We start from the raw sequence: 17,302 nt of genomic DNA on the forward strand, positions 1-17,302 counted from the left end.
TTAATACAACGTTTAATATTAACTTACTTACCTCACTTTATTATCTTTTCATACATCTTGTCATGTACCGTTTTCAAAAACCGCTTTAATTCTTAGAAGGCATATTTGAAGCATATTACAGGTTAAGACAATTGAGGGAGACATGGTTGTTTACAAAATCGATGTTGACATACAGGAAAGTAGGCTCGTTTAATTCCAGGTCTCCTTTGTTTTTTGATTTTTTTTATCTTTTAAAAGGTGGTTTCAAACTTTCTCTTAACATCTCTCAAGCGCAGCTGCATATTCAGTGTTGTACACAGAAATGCAACGCTAAAAATAAACAGAGCTGCCTCATAAGTATTAGTGCATAGTAGATATTTATCATTTTCGGCTCTAGCCATCAAAGGATTAGTTATTCAAAATAGTTCTTTTGCACGAAGGTTAATAAAAGTCATCTTTTTTTTTTTTTTTTGTCTTCCATTTTATTTGGTTGGCTCCAAAGCACATCTCTTTATAATTCCATCTGATGCACCATCGTTGATCATCTGTCAAATGGCTCCGGTGCAGGTGGCTGAAAGATCGGCAAAATAAAAATCTAAGTTCTGGCACAAGTTTTTTCATTTTAGGGAACATGTTGTAGTCTTTTTTAGCGAAGAAATTAAAAACTATTTTTCACGTACATTACATCCTTGGTCTATTCAGACTAATGGGGTGGTTTCTTTCAGTCAAAAGTACTACTTTTAGTCTTTGAAATGGATAGAAAAAAAAATATATATCCAGAAAATACTTTCATTTTCCCAACAATTTTTTTTAATTATTTTTTTTAAATGTCTGATTTTTCAAACAAGGCGTGGTCTTTATGACGTCACAAATGATGCAATTTGGCGCATCTTTCTACTACGTTTCCACGTTATGATAACGAAGCAGCGAATTAAAATTGCGCTCTGCGCTTGCTATCAACCATATCGTTGCCAATACACGTGAGCAAAGATGCGAATTAAATATTTTGTTCTGTGAATGGCAACAATGAATGGCATTTCATCATTTGTGATGTCGCACGACAGAAGTGTAAACAATAAAAGCGCAACGATTTAAGTAATTTTTTAAAAATATTAAACTTAAATAAATTATTTAAAAAATGGTCAGATCCTATGTTTTTAAGCATGCTCTTTCAGAAAAAATTACTTTTAAAATTTTGGAAACTACCCCATTGGGATCAAAGGCAATTCCGATAAACGAGAATCTGATTAAATTTCTGCAAACTAACTAGCTATGGTAGAAACTAGCGAAACCCGCACGGCTTTGCCCGCAGTAGAAAATTAAAATGTCATTTGATTCGCCTGTATGTTTACAAATAATGGATGATGAATTTCTCGCCAATTCGATATGTTCATTTGCTCACCCATGGTCGCATGTGGTAGTTTGCTCGTCCACGTTATGGCAATTTGTTAGTCCACGTTATGATAATTTGCTAGGTAAAATGTATTGGAATAGAAAAAGAACGAAATTGAATTTTCGAAAAATCGCTTCTAGGTTCGCCCCCCATGCTACAAACTAATTTTGTGCCGAATTTCATTAAAATCGGCCGAACGGTATATGCGCTATTCGTGTCAGAGACATGTAGATATTTAGATATCCAGACATCCAGACAGAGATCCAGACTTTCAGCTTTATTATTAGTAAAGATAAAGAAGATTAATATTGTTTAATGTTCGTCAATCCCCCTCTAGCCACCCGCAGAAAAAAGGAAGGTTACAAAATAAAAATTTCAGCGAATAAAATTATTGTCTTAATGTTTTAGGATTTAAGCAAAATATTTTAAACCAATGTTTTTGTTATATGCTGAAGATTGTTGAACAACTATAAAGTTACGTTAAGCATAGAGTAAGACGGCTATTTTTATTAAAAAAACCCCATTTTCTTTTACTAAAGAAATAATTTTTGTATGCAGTTTTATCGAAAATTACGCTTTTCACACTGAATATTAATTAATGAAAATGCATAAGTTTTAATGAATTTGATTTGGGAGTATTATTCACGTAAGTACGAGAGTAGGCTATGCGCTTATTTAAGAATGGTTCGCAGTTTTCTTGTTTTTCACTATAATTGTCTCATTTCCACACACAACGTAAATACTGAAGTCGAATGCAAACAAAAATGATGTCATAACTTGACGACTATTTAGATAAATATCGCTAAGTTGTCGTTAAAGATGAAATCCTAAATCCAGTGTCATCTCGACGATTTCATTTTACTCCATGATTGTTTCAAGCCAATTTATTTGTTAAAAAATCGTTATTGGTAGCGAATAATATGAGTCTCTGCTTACATTTTTAGCAGAAAGCCTTGCACTGTGTTCTTTGTTCATGAAAACAAATACAAGTACAAATAAAACTAATAGCAAAAAATAAATAAATAAATAAATAAAGGTTTAAAAAATTAAAAATAAAATAAAATTTATTTTTTACTCATATGAGTGTATACATCTATTTTATTGCTTGATTTCCTGTATTATTTATACATATATGCTTTTTTGTTTTTAAATTGAAATAATTGTGCCTATTTTTCGGCAAAAAGAACCGTTTATATATATATATATATATATATATATATATATATATATATATATATATATATATATATATATATAATATCTATATATCTATATATCTATATATATATATATATATATATATATATATATATATATATATATATATATATATATATATATATATATATATATATATATATATATATATATATATATATATATATATATATATATATATATATATATTGAGCGCATTTGAGCTGAAGAAGCAAATGAGGAGAGGGAGTGGCACTTGTTAGCATCGCCTAGGGTGGAAAAACTGCTACTGGATCTGTAGCGATAAAGCTTCAGCATCAGCGCTAACTACACGTTTTCCGAAAAATACTTTCTTTGAATGAAAGAGTGGAATTGTTGCCGAAACAACAACATGCCCTTGAACTTTAGCAATATGTTTCATCGAGGCCCTAAATGACCTAGATTTTGTAGCCGTCCGTATGTTTGGGAAGATAGGAAACTAATAGAAAATCTGGAAATGTAATTCATCACAATAAGGCATCAGCACTAGCGCAAACTCACCAGTTTCCATTTCTTTGTTTACCATGAAGCAGTTGAATTGTTGCCAAAACAACAATGCGACCCTGACTTTTGGCATCACATTTCATTAGGACGTTAACGCCTGAGCTTTTAGCCTGGAAAGTTTGGAAATTTGAGTTAAATCTGGGATATTAATTATTCTTAACGATTGAGCACCATCAGCATCGCAAATTCCACGGTTCTCAAATGATACTTTCTCCAAGATGGAGTAGGATTTTGGCCGAAACAACAACATGCCCTTTAATTTTAGCAACATGTCTTAGCAGGACGCTAAATGACCTAGATTTTATAATCTGTACCGTATGTTTGATAAGTTGAGAAGTTTATGTGAAATCTGAAAGCGAAATTCATCACAATGAATCATCAGCACCAGCTCATATTTTCCAGTTCCAAATTCTCTTTGTTTGCCATGAAGGAGTGGCATTGTTGCGAAAACAACAATTTGCCCTTGAATGTGGCAGCACATATTTTTCAAGTCGCTATATTACCTAGATTTCGATCTCTGCTTATATGAGTGCACTGTGAAAAGGATTCAGAAACGTTCCTGAAAAATAATAGGCAGCTGATGTGCCCAATTGCTTCCAGTAACATATCTAGGAAAAATCAGGAACGTTTTCTGCTAAAAGTCAGTAACCTTTCTGAAATTAACCTTGAAACTTTCTGAAGAAGTGCGAAATCTCCCCTGTTAAAGCCAGTCATGTCTCCAGAACCTTCTAGACAAATTAAGTAGGTTTAGGGTAATGGATTAGAACCTTCCTGATTTACCAAGAAGGCTCCATAAAAATGAGCGAAGACGGCCAAAGCTATGCAAGAAGGAACCAAGCATATCTTTTGCCTGCAATTCCTGCCTTGCAAAGTTGTAGCAATCCATTGACTTTTTTGCTCTCATTGGGAGCTTAGTCAAGCTGGACAGGTCATAAGCAACCTTAGGCCGATACACTTAATAAACATGCTCATTCAATCTTTAAACTGGTTGCTAAAATTATTTTCCACAACAGTGAAAAGTCTGCACGCGTGCAACTTGTAGCGATTCAGGAAACTTTATTGTGAAGATACTTGATTTTACGGGGAAATAGGTGAAAACGTGTGAAATCGAGAGACGTTCCACGGAAATAACCAGTAACGTTTCGGAATTTTTTTACAGTGTGGAAATTTGGGAAATTTAGGTGGAATTTGGAAGCATAATTAATCACAATGTTGCATCAGTAGCAGCGCAAACACGCAGGTTCCTAAATTATACTTTCTTTGAATTGAAGGATAAGGAACTGTCGTCGAACGACAATATGCCCTTAAATTTTGACAGCACATTTTTTTTTAAGGTCGCTAAATGACCTAGATTTCTATCTCTGCTTATATGAATGGAAATTTGGGAAATTTAAGGGGAATTTGGAAGCATAATTCCTCACAATGATTCATCAGCAGCAGCGCAAACTAGCAGCTACCTAAATTACTTTCTTTGATTTGAAGGAGTGGAACTGTTGTCAAACGGCAATGTGCCCTTGAATTTTGACAGCACATTCTGTCAATACAGTGACTGTCCCAGATTTGGTGTCCTCCGGTGTCTTCTCCCTGTCTTGACGTCTCAATCTCAGGGCATGTAGATACCACTCTCGAGAAACTCGAAGTGCCACGAGTGAATCCTCGCAGAACAATCGAAGATTCCTAGAAAAACGTCCCCCTTTCGGGTGAACCGAAACATATCAGGCACTCCGGCGCCCTTCGAATCGTCTGCAACTCCGCAACTGAAGGCTACGCATGCGCCCGGGGCCGCCCCTAATCAATATTGCCGTCTCTCACGGAGCACTGCAGACACGTTGGGATGCGAAGAAACGCGTGATTCCAACGAGAAACCGTCCCCTCCACCCCCTGTACAGGACACAAACGTAAATAAACCGATAGGATTAGAGAATCCCCTTTTGCATTGCGGTTCTTTTCGTAGTGATTGGAATTATTTAGTGACGCAATGGTCTTCCTGATGCTGACAGCAGCTATCGGAGTAAAGATCCGTCCGGAATGTACGTTGTCTTAGGCCCTGTACACCTGTTTTGTAGCGATGGTGCATGAAGGGGATAACCAGGTATATACTCATATTACATTCCATTGACATCAATCGAAATTGAAAGATATATTTGTTTCATTACCGTTATTTACAGTATTGAGGTTTGAGCTGAGTTATAGGAGGGTGGCAATCTTAATGGGTATCTATTATAAACAGTGGGAACGGCAAATGGTAGTAATATTATTTGCATAAAAATGAACTATAATTGCCGCGCTAAGTACAAAAGTGGTATCTGCACTTTTCATCAAAATTGAGTTACGGTCACCTGGTGCTTCTTTGTCACATATTTCACCTTAATACAATGTTTTATGGTCATTTGTCAAAGGGAAATATTTTTAAAAAAAATCTGAAAAAGTTGCATCCGAATCAAATGTATGGAGGCGCCAAACTTCAAAGGGTAATTTCTCATTTTGAACTCAGCTGCAGATACAACTTTTGTGCTTAGCACGGCATATAGACATAATACAATTGAAACAGAATCTATGTCGTTGTAACTATCAATCTAAATTAAGTTCTGTGTCTCTATCTTTTTTGTTTACCAATACTTCTTTGCTAAACAAGAAGAGTATACCTCAATTTTCTTTCTTGAAGCAATTTTTTTGATATAAAGATTATTTACTTCGATTACTGTAAAGCTGTAAATATATTAAATTAAAATAAATAAGTATACAAAATGGATATATCAACTGCAATTATCAAAACATTGTTATTATAAAGTAGTACGAAATAAATATTTTGAAAGATGCTTTTAGCCGAAAATTAACGGAATCTTTTTTTTTGTATGTGACGTCTGATCTATTTAATTTTATGCGAACTTTTTTACCAAAGCAAATTTCAGTAAAACCAGTCATGTATTTATATTTATATCTACTAATATGTTTATAAATCTTAAATATCTACTAAGCGCAACTTTCTATTTTTGCTATGTCTAATACAGCATAACTTCGATTTAACGATACCCGATTTAACGATTTCCTAAATTTAATAATACATTTCACTAGTCCGGGTTTGACTGCACTGAATGTCTGTATTCCTCGTACTGACGATATCCCTGATTGAGCGATAACTTTTTCCAGTATCTTGGCAATCGTTAAATCGAGGTTTATATAGAAAAAGGAAAAAAGTAGGGAAATTTTTAGAATTTTGAGATTTGGACGTTTAAAGTTGTGATAAGTCCATTTTGGCCATTTTTGGAAAATGTGTGTGTGTCTACATGTGTGTGACCGCCCTCAAGCAAAAACTACTAAATGAAATCCAACGAAATTTAGTATACTTATGTACTTCTATATGAATTAGTGCACATGTGTTTTTGCCGCCAATTCTTGCAAAGGGCAGGAATTGATAGTTTTTTGGAGATATTGATAGTTTTTTCGGAGCAATTGATAGTTTTTTTTCTGTTATGCGTGCCTGCTATATTTCAAGAAGTAACGGGTGGCATCAAACAAAATTTGGTCTATATGTTGACCTCAGAAAGTACAAGTGCTGATTCAATTTTGGTGCTAACATAGAGGTTGATCAATCGAACGTTTTTTCTTGTTATTTGTGACTGCTATGTCTCGAGAAATAATGAACGGAGTCAAACAAAAATTGATCGACAGGTAAACCTTAAGTGGTACAGGAACTGATTCGATTTGGCGGAAATAGCTCAAAAAGGGATGGTGCAATCGAACGTTTTTTCCTGGATGAAATTTGAAACGAAAGCGAACCTTCACGGAAACAGGTGTTGATTTCAATTTTGGCGTTAACCGCTACTGGGGGGAGGGGGGGGGGCTTATTTTTTCCATCATTTGCTCAAGTAAAAATAGCTTAATTAATATAAAAATGTAAGAGATAAATCATATTAAAATGTCGTCAGCTCGAGAAAGCCTTTCATGCGATTTAATTGTTGGAAAATGACCGGAAAAATCGCAATGATTTACAATTTTTATCTGTTGTTATCTTCTATTTGTTAACAAATAAAATATTAAAATTAAAATAGGCAAGGCTTTCTAAGCGATTTTCAATTTTTTCTCTTTGATTCTGCCTTAGCTGGTACCTATATTTTGAGAATTTGGAAGTTGGCACATTGATGATCAAATTTTTGCGTGAGTAGTTTTATTTTGTTTGGTAACCCTGTTGTTTTATGGCAACCTGCGCTAATAAATATTTCCATCTTCTTTGTCTCAAGGAAAAACATTCCTCACTCAAGGCTGGTGCCAAAAATTTATCGACAATGAATTGAAATCGCATATTTTTCGATTATCGAATTCTATCCTTTTTTACGAATAGCAGAATTTTGTAGTAGCGATTGCATGAGCAGTTATACGTTAGAGCCAAGAATTTATAATATAGATGTAGAAGAAAGTTTCGAAATGGCCACAACTATCTCTTTTGCTTTTTACTACATAATAATAAAATATTAAGTTTTGCTAAATATAAATAAGTAGTGAAAATACCAGTTGAGTTAAAACACTGTTATTATGAAGTGGAGCAAAATAAACAGTTGAAAAATGCGTCTCTAAACAACTGCAAATGACAAATACATCAGTACAATAAAAGTTTATCGTGAAAAAACCACCATCTCAATTGGTTATTAAAAATATTTTTTATACAACTATTTGCTTGCGGCACACACACACACACACACACACATGCATTAATTTAAGAGAACACCTATACAACACACATGCAGGGCGAAATCTATAACGGAGTCAAAACTTCAGTGCTGCTTAACATTTACTGTAGGCTTAAAAATCACACAGAGGTTATAGTTTATAATAGGGACTTCCAATCTTTTGAATATTGCTCTCCTATTTTAACGAAGAGTTTAAGCTCTCCGTTTGATTAGGAGTTTTAACACTAGAACGACTGACATTTTATGTATACCTAGAAAGAATGAAGGGGCCAGTGTGGCCCCTACCCATTTTTGGGGTGAATTAATTTAAAAATTCTTCCTGAGTGTGTCCACATGCGCAATACACCTTCTTTCATGACTAAATAAAAACTTAGTATGCAATTATTTGTAGTGTTTCTTTCTATACTGGGCGAAAACTTGGATCAGTTTTTCTTTTCAAGAGAAATGGCAACCATTAGGCTGGTAAGCAGTCGGTACTGTTTATAGCATTTGGATATCCAACTGGCTGTATAAAGCGGAAGTTACAGGTTAAACTAGAGAGAATGGCCTTTTTTTCATGCTAGGACAATTAGGAGAAAGGAAAAAAAAAAATTTTAACTGTAAAAAAGCTTAGGGGCCACTGTGGCCTCTCCCGTCTTTCTAGGTATAAGGATCAATATTTCCAGTACTATGAGGCGTATGATAAAATGATTAAACAAGCATTCAAATAGTGTCATATAATGAAAAGTCAGGAAGTTACATTACGTTCCGTTAGACATTATCCGAGTTATTAAACAACAAACCATGCGAGGGGCCACACAGGCCCCTCCGTCTTTCTAGTGTTAAACTCCTCTTAAGGCCTCTTCCAAACGATTTTACATTCATGGGAACAAACTGTTGTTTACGCAGACTTTCATTGAAGATTTGTTTATAGCTCATTTTATCAGCATAAACTAGTCACATTGATGTTTTTATTTTTTATCTCGTTTTTAGCCTACTTGCACGTAAAAGTAAGAAAACGAGCTGATGTGTGCATCACATGACTTCCTTTTACTCCAATTTAATGTCATTTTCCCATTATTGGCAATTTTAATGTGATTCAATAGTTTACTTTCTGAATATCACCAACAGTGGCCAAATTGAAACAAATTTAAAAAAAAAAATCGCCAAATTTGTCCTCAAGTAGAAATAATTACAATTTATGGAGGAATAAAAATGTTGAAAAGAAGTAAGATAGTTTCATTTCTTTTCTTTCTCAAAAAAAAAAAATGAGTTCATGTGTGCATCACATGACTTCCTTTTACTCCAATTTAATGTAATTTCCCCATTATTGGCAATTTTAATGTGATTCAATTGTTTACTCTCTAAATATCACCAACAGTGGACAAATTAAAACCAAATTTTAAAAAAAAATCGCCAAAATTTGTCGCCAAGTTGGCGACAAAACTTAGTGACCAAAAGACTCGCGATATATCGCCAAGTGTCCGCCAAATTATAACACCACTTGAGTTTACATCGAAATTAAAACAATGATTCCCCCCCCCCAAAAAGGGGCAAAAGACCCCTTTAGAAACATCCGAATGCAACTAAAGGGACAGGTGCACAACTAGACCTCACTAGGAGTCTACGTACCAAATCGCACATCTGCACATACGTACATCCGCACATACGCAGATCCGCACATACACACATACGTACATACAGACGTCTCGGGAAAACTCGTTGTAATTAACTCGGGAATCATCATTATGGATACTTCGCGTGTCTATACGTTCTTAGGCACTTATCCACGTGTAGTCGAGTCGAAAAAAAAAAAAAAAAAACCTCAATATTCATTCAGAGGTGAGTAAAATGGAAATTAAGGTCGATTTTTGAGTGAAATTTTTTCGTGAATACAATACTTCCTTTTTTGTAAAAGGAAGTAAAAAACGCACACACACAAATAAATGAATAAATAAGTAAATAAAAGTTTCAATTACAGAACAAACATAAAACGAAATAATGCTTTTCAAACTTATTCTTGCTACGGTGTCAAGAAAAGGAAACTCTTTTAAACTTTGGATTTTAGTTTCTACTTATTTTCATATGAGGAACCATCAAGCATCATAAAATTAAACATCAAATTGTCAGAAAAACATTTTTTATCTAAAAATTAATGATTTTTACTTGATGCGAGTGTGACGATACGGTCACACCCGCAACACGAACAAATCATTATTTTCTGAACCATCTTAAATACATTAAATTTTAAAATGCTTATTTACGATTTAGTTTCATGATTTCACTGCAATTAATTTCGTTGCTTATTAAAATTTTACTGCTGTGGAAGGTAAAGCGCAATATCTGCATAAATGAGTTGGAAGAAATGCGTTTTGGATTCCATACTAACAATAAGGAGATATTTCATCGAGACTTTTTTCGCGCTTTTTACTTCCTTTTACAAAAAAGAAGTATTGTATTCGCGAAAAAATGTTCACGCAAAAATCGGCCTTAATTTCCATTTTGCTCTCCCTCGAATGAATGTTGAGTTCCCCCCCCCCCCGACCACAAGTGGGTATGTGCCTAGGAACGTACAGACACCCGAAATATCTATTTTGACGATCCCCGAGTTAATTACAAAGAGTTTTTTTCGTGACCTCTGTATGTACGTATGTATGTGCGTATGTGTGAATGTGTGTACATATGTCGCATAACTCAAGAACAGAATGTCCTAGAAAGTTACAATTTGGTACGTAGACTCCTAGTGGGGTCTAGTTGTGCACCTTCCTTTTTGGTTGCATTCGAATGCTCCAAAGGGGGTCTTTTGCCACTTTTTGGGAGGAAATCATTGTTAATTTCGATGTAAACTCAAGTGGTGTTTTTGGCGGACACTTGGTGATATATCGCCAGTCTTTTGGTCGCCAAGTTTTGTCGCTAACTTGGTGACAAATTCGACGACTTTTTCTTAATTTTTTTTTTTTTTTTTTTTTTAAATCCGGTTTCAATTTGGCCACTGTTGGTGATATTAAAAGAGTAAACTATTGAATCTTGTTAAAACTGCCAATAATGAGAAAATGACATTAAATCGGATTGAAAGGAAGTCATGAGATGAATACATCAGCTCGTTTTTCAGAGGAAACCAAACAAGCAAGTTTGTACAAAAAAGCTAAAGTACGAGAAAAGTGGGTAGAGTGAGACAAGAGCAATTTATTTTCTGTTCAGCTATTTCCAGATCGGCAACACTTTTGTAAAGTCAAATCAGCATGCTGCAAACATTATTTCACAAAGAAAGTTGCGTTTAGATCTAAGGTGAAAAAAAACAATTACGTCATCTTAATTTAACCCATACAAAGTGCATTTTTCGCATCGCTTGTTGTATCGTTTCTTTTTTTTTTTGATATAGATTAAAATTTGATGTTATTAATCTTTTATTAGTTTATTATTTAACGTTCATTTTGGCAGTAAAATGGTTTTGTTTTTTTCTTTGTATGAAAATGGCACTTACTTAGTTCAGAAATAGCAATGAAGGAACAGTGAGACAGTATGGTAGTATTATATAAGAATCGGAAAAATTATGTGTTGAATCTAATTTAATTACAACTAAACTGTTGACGAAAATAGTAACAAGATCAGTTTGAAAACCCTGCACCAGCACAATAAGGGTGCTAAATAGAGTTATGGCCATTATATCGAAATGATATAGATGTATTTGCTAGATTCTATATAAATGATATGACGTATTTATTTCGATGTCATATTTAATCTATATAAGTTTAGATTATTTCCCGACGTAAAAGGAATTGGATTATAAATGCGACGTGTGTGTGTTCGTGTGTGTGTGTTTGGGGCATCTCAGCTCCTTTTTTATTTTATTTTATTTTAACCTATGATACCTAACGGATGAATCGGTTTTGATATTTTTTCTTTATTTGAAAGCTACTTTATCGAGAGTTTTTTTTATGTAGGTTGCCCACCTACGGCGCTCGGGTCTTACGGGACCCTCTAATTTCATCATGTGCATCGTAGCCCCTAAACGGAAAACCTGATTCTGGTATTTTTTTGTTTGAAATGTGACTTGATCAGGCCCGTAACCCAATGCAAAACCTAACGAGAACAAGCCTCTATATATTTTTATGTCTATTGTCATGCTACTAATGTTCGCTAGCTCGATAAATGTGTGTCTCCCTGTTTCCACTCACTGCAACAGTAAGACAAAATTGGATTTCGTTTTCATTCTATTTTTCCTTAGTGTGAATTCGTAGATTTTTCAAAACCAACTTTTATAATGTTTATTACAGTAACACATATTACAGAATTTAAAAGAAATTTATTATTTCAATGACTTTTCATACTAAAAAATGGATCGAATTTTTGCGTCTCACTGTACCTACTCTTCTCGTACAACAGATAACGACAAAATAATAATAATAATAATAATAATTTGAACTTTGACATCTTGAATTCAAATTATGTTTTTCGCAATCACGAGTGTGTGTGTGTGTGTGTGTGTGTGTATGCAGGCGTGTGTATTTGTGTGTGTTTGGGGGGGGGGGTATGTTTGTTTGTGTGTGAGGGTATGTGTATGGGTGTGGGGGTATGTGTATGTGTATGTGTGTAGGCATGTGTGCTTGTGTGTGTGGGTTTGTGTGCATGTGTTTGTGTAGGTGTCTGTATGTATGCGTGTGTATAGATTTATGTATGTATGCGTGTGTGTATGTGTGTGTATAGGTGTGTGTGTATGTAGGGGTATGTGTTAGGTGTGTAGGCAAGTAAGTGACGCAACCTGGAGACGGTTTTCGCTAGAAGAGCAGCATCGTGAGTCGGCCAGCCGACCGTGGTGCTGCAGAGGGAGGCGGGGGGGGGGGGGGAATAAAATCATAGAAATTCAGAACTGTCAAGTGAGAACCATAAGCAATCGTGATTGCTCAATAAATAAAATAAAATAAGTTAGTAAATAAATAAAAAGGATCTGGCGCTTTAACTTTCCACGGTATATAAAAGTAACAATATAATATTTTACAGGGAAACTGCTTTGTCACAGATATTTTGCCTATGTATAAACGGCACTCAGATTTTTAAATTATATATTTTTTTCTATTTCCAGACCGATGGAAACGCAAGTTTCTTACGTGCAGCAAGATCTGGAAACTTGGAGAAGGTGATTGAACATCTGAAAGGAAGCATCGATATTAACACCAGCAATGCGGTAAGTGGATTCAAATAAATACCAGACAAAATTGTAGTTTTTTTCTAAATTTCCAAAAGTTTAATTTTTTAAATGTTAAATTTAAGACGAGTACCTTCCGACATAGATTCAAATTTCAAGTCCAATTATTTCAATCAGGGCTATATTTAAGGGGTGGGTTTTCGGGGTTCAAACTCTCTCTGAAAATTTTCAATACTTTTCCAAAAATTGCTTTTCATTGCACTTTTTTTTTGCTGAAAAAATAAGTTATTATTGTTTAAGAATTGTAGAAATTCAGTGGTGTATCTGCAGTATTTATTTTTCTTGTAATTATTATGAACACCCTTTTTTACAAAGCAATGCACACTAAAGAACACGCAAAAGAATATCCAAATTTTTTGAATTTGAAAGTATCAAACTCTTATATAACATATTTTTAAAGGCGTGAAAAATATTAATTTAAGAGGTGCGTATATTTGAACACGCATGCATGAGTAGTACACGCATCTATTCTTTTGAGGTAGAAAAATACATCGAGTATTTAGCAGGGGCAATGCAGTGTACCCATCAAAAAAAAAAATTTTCTTTTATTAATTTAATAAATACGTCATCTTTTACATTTGCTCACGCTGATTTCCTTAAAGCAGTACCTCCTCCGTTAAATAAACTATTGTAACAAAAATCATTAGAAAACACGAATGAAGTAGAAATTTCTTGAATATATGGATTTCATTATAAATCTTTTTGGTAAAACCCTTCCTGAAACAAAAGTATGGTTACTACCCTGATTTCAATGTTATGAGTGCTATTATTTTGGAATAGAAACGTCTTTGAAGAAAGAACCACGTGTATTCGCATTTGGTTTCGTTTTCAAACTAATTACGTTGAATTTTTAACTGCCGTGGAGCGGTCGTATTAGTTCATGATCCAATTCTTATCTCAATGGGCTCTTTGAATGATTGAAATGTGATATCCCACTTAGCCCCTTCCTACTTCAAGCTGACTAATCGAGAAGTCACTTTAAGAAACATGTCATCTGTTTTTTGTGTCACGTGTTTGCCTTCTTGAGAAATATCGCGAAGAGAAAAAGAAAAGTATGGGAAAGAGAGATAGAGGGAAAGAATAAAAAAAAAGCATTCTTTCTGGATGCAAAACAGAGCAATAAAACACAAAATGTTTGAAAATCACCTTCTGTCTGGTTACTTATACGTAATTAGGTACTCGAAGTACAAGGCTTGGTACACCGATGTCGATATCTTTTAAACATTGGTGTTTTAGCGAAAATATAAAAAATTTTTTCCCCAGGACTGTGGAGTAGGACTGATTTTAGGGTAAACAAGTCGGAGTGGGAGTCTGGAGTCGAAGGCTTAAAAATTCCACGAGTGGGAGTTGATTCCTTTCTTTCAGAGTCCGCAACTCTGCCAGTGCTGCGGAGTCGGAGTCAGAGTCCGACTGATTTTGGGGTTAACAAGTCGGAGGGGGAGTCGGGAGTGAAAGGCTTTAAAAATTCCAGGAGTGGGAGTTGATCATTTTCCTTCAGAGTCCGCAACTCTGCCAGTGCTGCGGGTTGGAGTCAGAGCCGGGCTGATTTTGGGGTGAACAAGTCGGAGTGGGAGTCGGGAGTTTAAGGCTTAAAAATTCCAGGAGTCGGAGTTGATCTTCCAGAGTCCAAAGGAATTTCGGAGTAAGCAAGTCGGAGTCGGATCCATTGTCTGCTATTTTCCCTCCGACTCCGCAACCATAGATTTTACTTTCGACGTAGTGTAGTCGTTGTTTATCTATCATCATTGTTTTGTGCTTGATGACTTTTTTTATTGATGAACCGAATTAAAAAGGGGAAAAAATGATTCTAATAATAATAACAAAAAATGAATAAAATTTGCAATGAATACGTGAGGAGGTGGATGTTCTAAACGAGTTTGATCACAAAAAAAAAAAAAAAAAAAAAAAAAAAAAAAAAAAAACAAAGAGTAAAATGAAGTTGAATTGCTTTTTAGCTAGTTAAAAACCATAGTAGAAATTAGTTAGTACCGATCAAACAATTTTTTACACTTAAAATCGGATAGAGAAAATTAGTTTCGTTTAAAAAAAATTATTCCGTTTCAGTAGTAAAACAAAGAACTATTTTAAGCTGAAGCCAATTGTAGAGCATATTTTTATCTTCCATGATTTTTACCGCACGCCATGTGTGTAATAAAGTTTTGCCCTTTTGATATTTGCGTTTTATCTAAAGCGTGTTGACGGAAAGAAAAAGTTGTTTCGTTTTACAATTAATTTATACAAAAAAGGTTTAATCCATTACCAGCCAAATCAAATATAATTTAATTCTAGAAAGGCGGAAAGCCTGTGTGTCACCTCGAAACGTTTATTGCTCAGTAAGTCGAAAAGGAACTAAACTGCACGTAATAGAACTTTCTGACTTTTAATAATATGTACTGCCGTGTGCAGATAAAGGGCAGTAACTGCAAATTTTTCATTTTTCATTTTTTTGCATTTTTGTCATCTATTGTACGTTACCTTTATTGTACAAGCTCGCTTATTTGGTTTCCGCTGAAAAAAAGGCGCGAAAAAGACGTCTAATTCCAACATTTCCCTATTGTTAGTATTGAATCCAAAACGCGTTTCTTCAAATATCTCGAAAACTCATTTTTGCAGATACTGCCGTTTACCTGCACACGGCAGTGTACTGTCTGTTAATAGTAACTAGAAAGTCGCCCGTCAAGGTTTGACGGGTGAAAATTACTTCTACTCTTCTACATTTTAACGAAGCAATTGCCTGTTTGGTGATATTTTAATAGTTGAAATTTTAACCCTAAACTCCAGTAAAAAGCGTTCATAGTTGACCACTTTTTCGATTCTTTACTCTCCTAAAATGACAGTCTTACCAGTAAAAAATTGACCGGATCCTATTCAGCCTTGTCAAAATAAAGCATTTTTCTGCATGTCAAATGCTACCAAAATATATGATCAGATTATCATGTCGTGGCGCGAGTTTCATTGTTGATGACGTAAGGAGCATTACTCTATCATTCGCTATTATATATATGAGGATATTTACCCCTCCAATATAAACCCTAAAATATTACCGAAAGTTTGTGGAGGGTGGCCCAAACCGGGTAGATATTTGAAGAACGCTCGAAAAGTGTAGTTTTTTGATTTTAATGGAAACAATTTTGGTTTTATTTCCTAGCAGGGTTCTTGAACTTCAAAATAAAAAGTGATTTTTGTATTATTTCAAACCCAATATTTATTTATTATCAAACATTACAAACACTGGAAAAACCCACTTTGCCCTACCAGGGGGCCCAAAGCGAGTAAGCTTAACTAATTGTGATTTGGTACATTGGCAAATCAAATATGAAATTATAAATGATTAAAATAATTGACTAGCTATCTGCTATTACAAAAAATATATAAAAAAGTTGCACTTATCCATTTTAAAGCCAGCACATTTGTTTATAAAACATAAAGAAATAACTGATTAAATTAATAGATTAACTAATTGCCATCCCAAAAAATAATTTTTTAAAGTTATACTTATCCTACTGAAATAGAAAATCTAAGTTACCACACGGGTCAAGAAATTATAAATAAATATATGATTAAATCCTATACCCGTTTTACCCGAAGGCGCGTTTTTTATTTCAATAATTATAGCCTTAAATTAAAATTTAAAAAAAAAAGAAAAGAAATGACCATTGTAGTTTGTAGGTGGATGGTGTCAGAATGACGTAATATTATTGGCAATTAAAAAAATAAGCGACTAATCACAAGATACAAAAACTTCTTCTTTTTTTTAGAAATGTATCATTATTTTTAATTTTAAGCCTGGTTGCGCCATGCCGCTTAACTGCTGCATCGCTGGGACTGCTAAAAACTCAGCGGTGTTCGGGTAAACAGGACATATGTGCAGGGTTTCCCGATATATATCAGTCGATATATATCATGATATATATCACGATATGTATCCGATATGTATTTTGAAAGTATCATGATGTTTTGATATTTTCGACATTTATTCTTTCAACTATGGTATTTTCAATGTAAAAATTATATTAACATAGTGATATTGTTAATTATTGTTAAAAATAGCCAAAATTTCATGTACTATATTTTAATGATGTTTTAGTACATCATTAATATAACAGAGTAATGTCACATTCCTTTTTTATTTTACAGTTGAACCCACTTAATGGAATAGCCATTTTGCCGCGAAAAAATATTCTAATAAGCGGGATATTCCATTAACCGTCGTCAAAACAACACGTTACATTGACTTGGTACATAAAAAAATATTAAACTAAGCGGGATATTCTTTTAACCGATGTTCTAATAAGCGGGCTAGACTGTATATTCATG

At 34.2% G+C, this 17,302-nt stretch overlaps 1 protein-coding gene across 1 annotated transcript in view; it reads left to right on the forward strand.

Moving 5' to 3' along the window:
• Positions 1-17,302, forward strand: part of LOC129226948 (ankyrin-2-like) — a 227,201-nt gene that overhangs the window by 51,347 nt on the left and 158,552 nt on the right. Inside the window, exon 2 of the mRNA XM_054861576.1 lies at positions 12,863-12,964. Coding sequence (XP_054717551.1) covers positions 12,863-12,964 — 102 coding nt within the window. The remainder of the gene's footprint in view (positions 1-12,862; positions 12,965-17,302) is intronic.

This window comes from Uloborus diversus, chromosome 7 (genome assembly GCF_026930045.1).
Source record: "Uloborus diversus isolate 005 chromosome 7, Udiv.v.3.1, whole genome shotgun sequence".
NCBI classification, from domain to species: Eukaryota; Metazoa; Arthropoda; class Arachnida; order Araneae; family Uloboridae; genus Uloborus; species Uloborus diversus.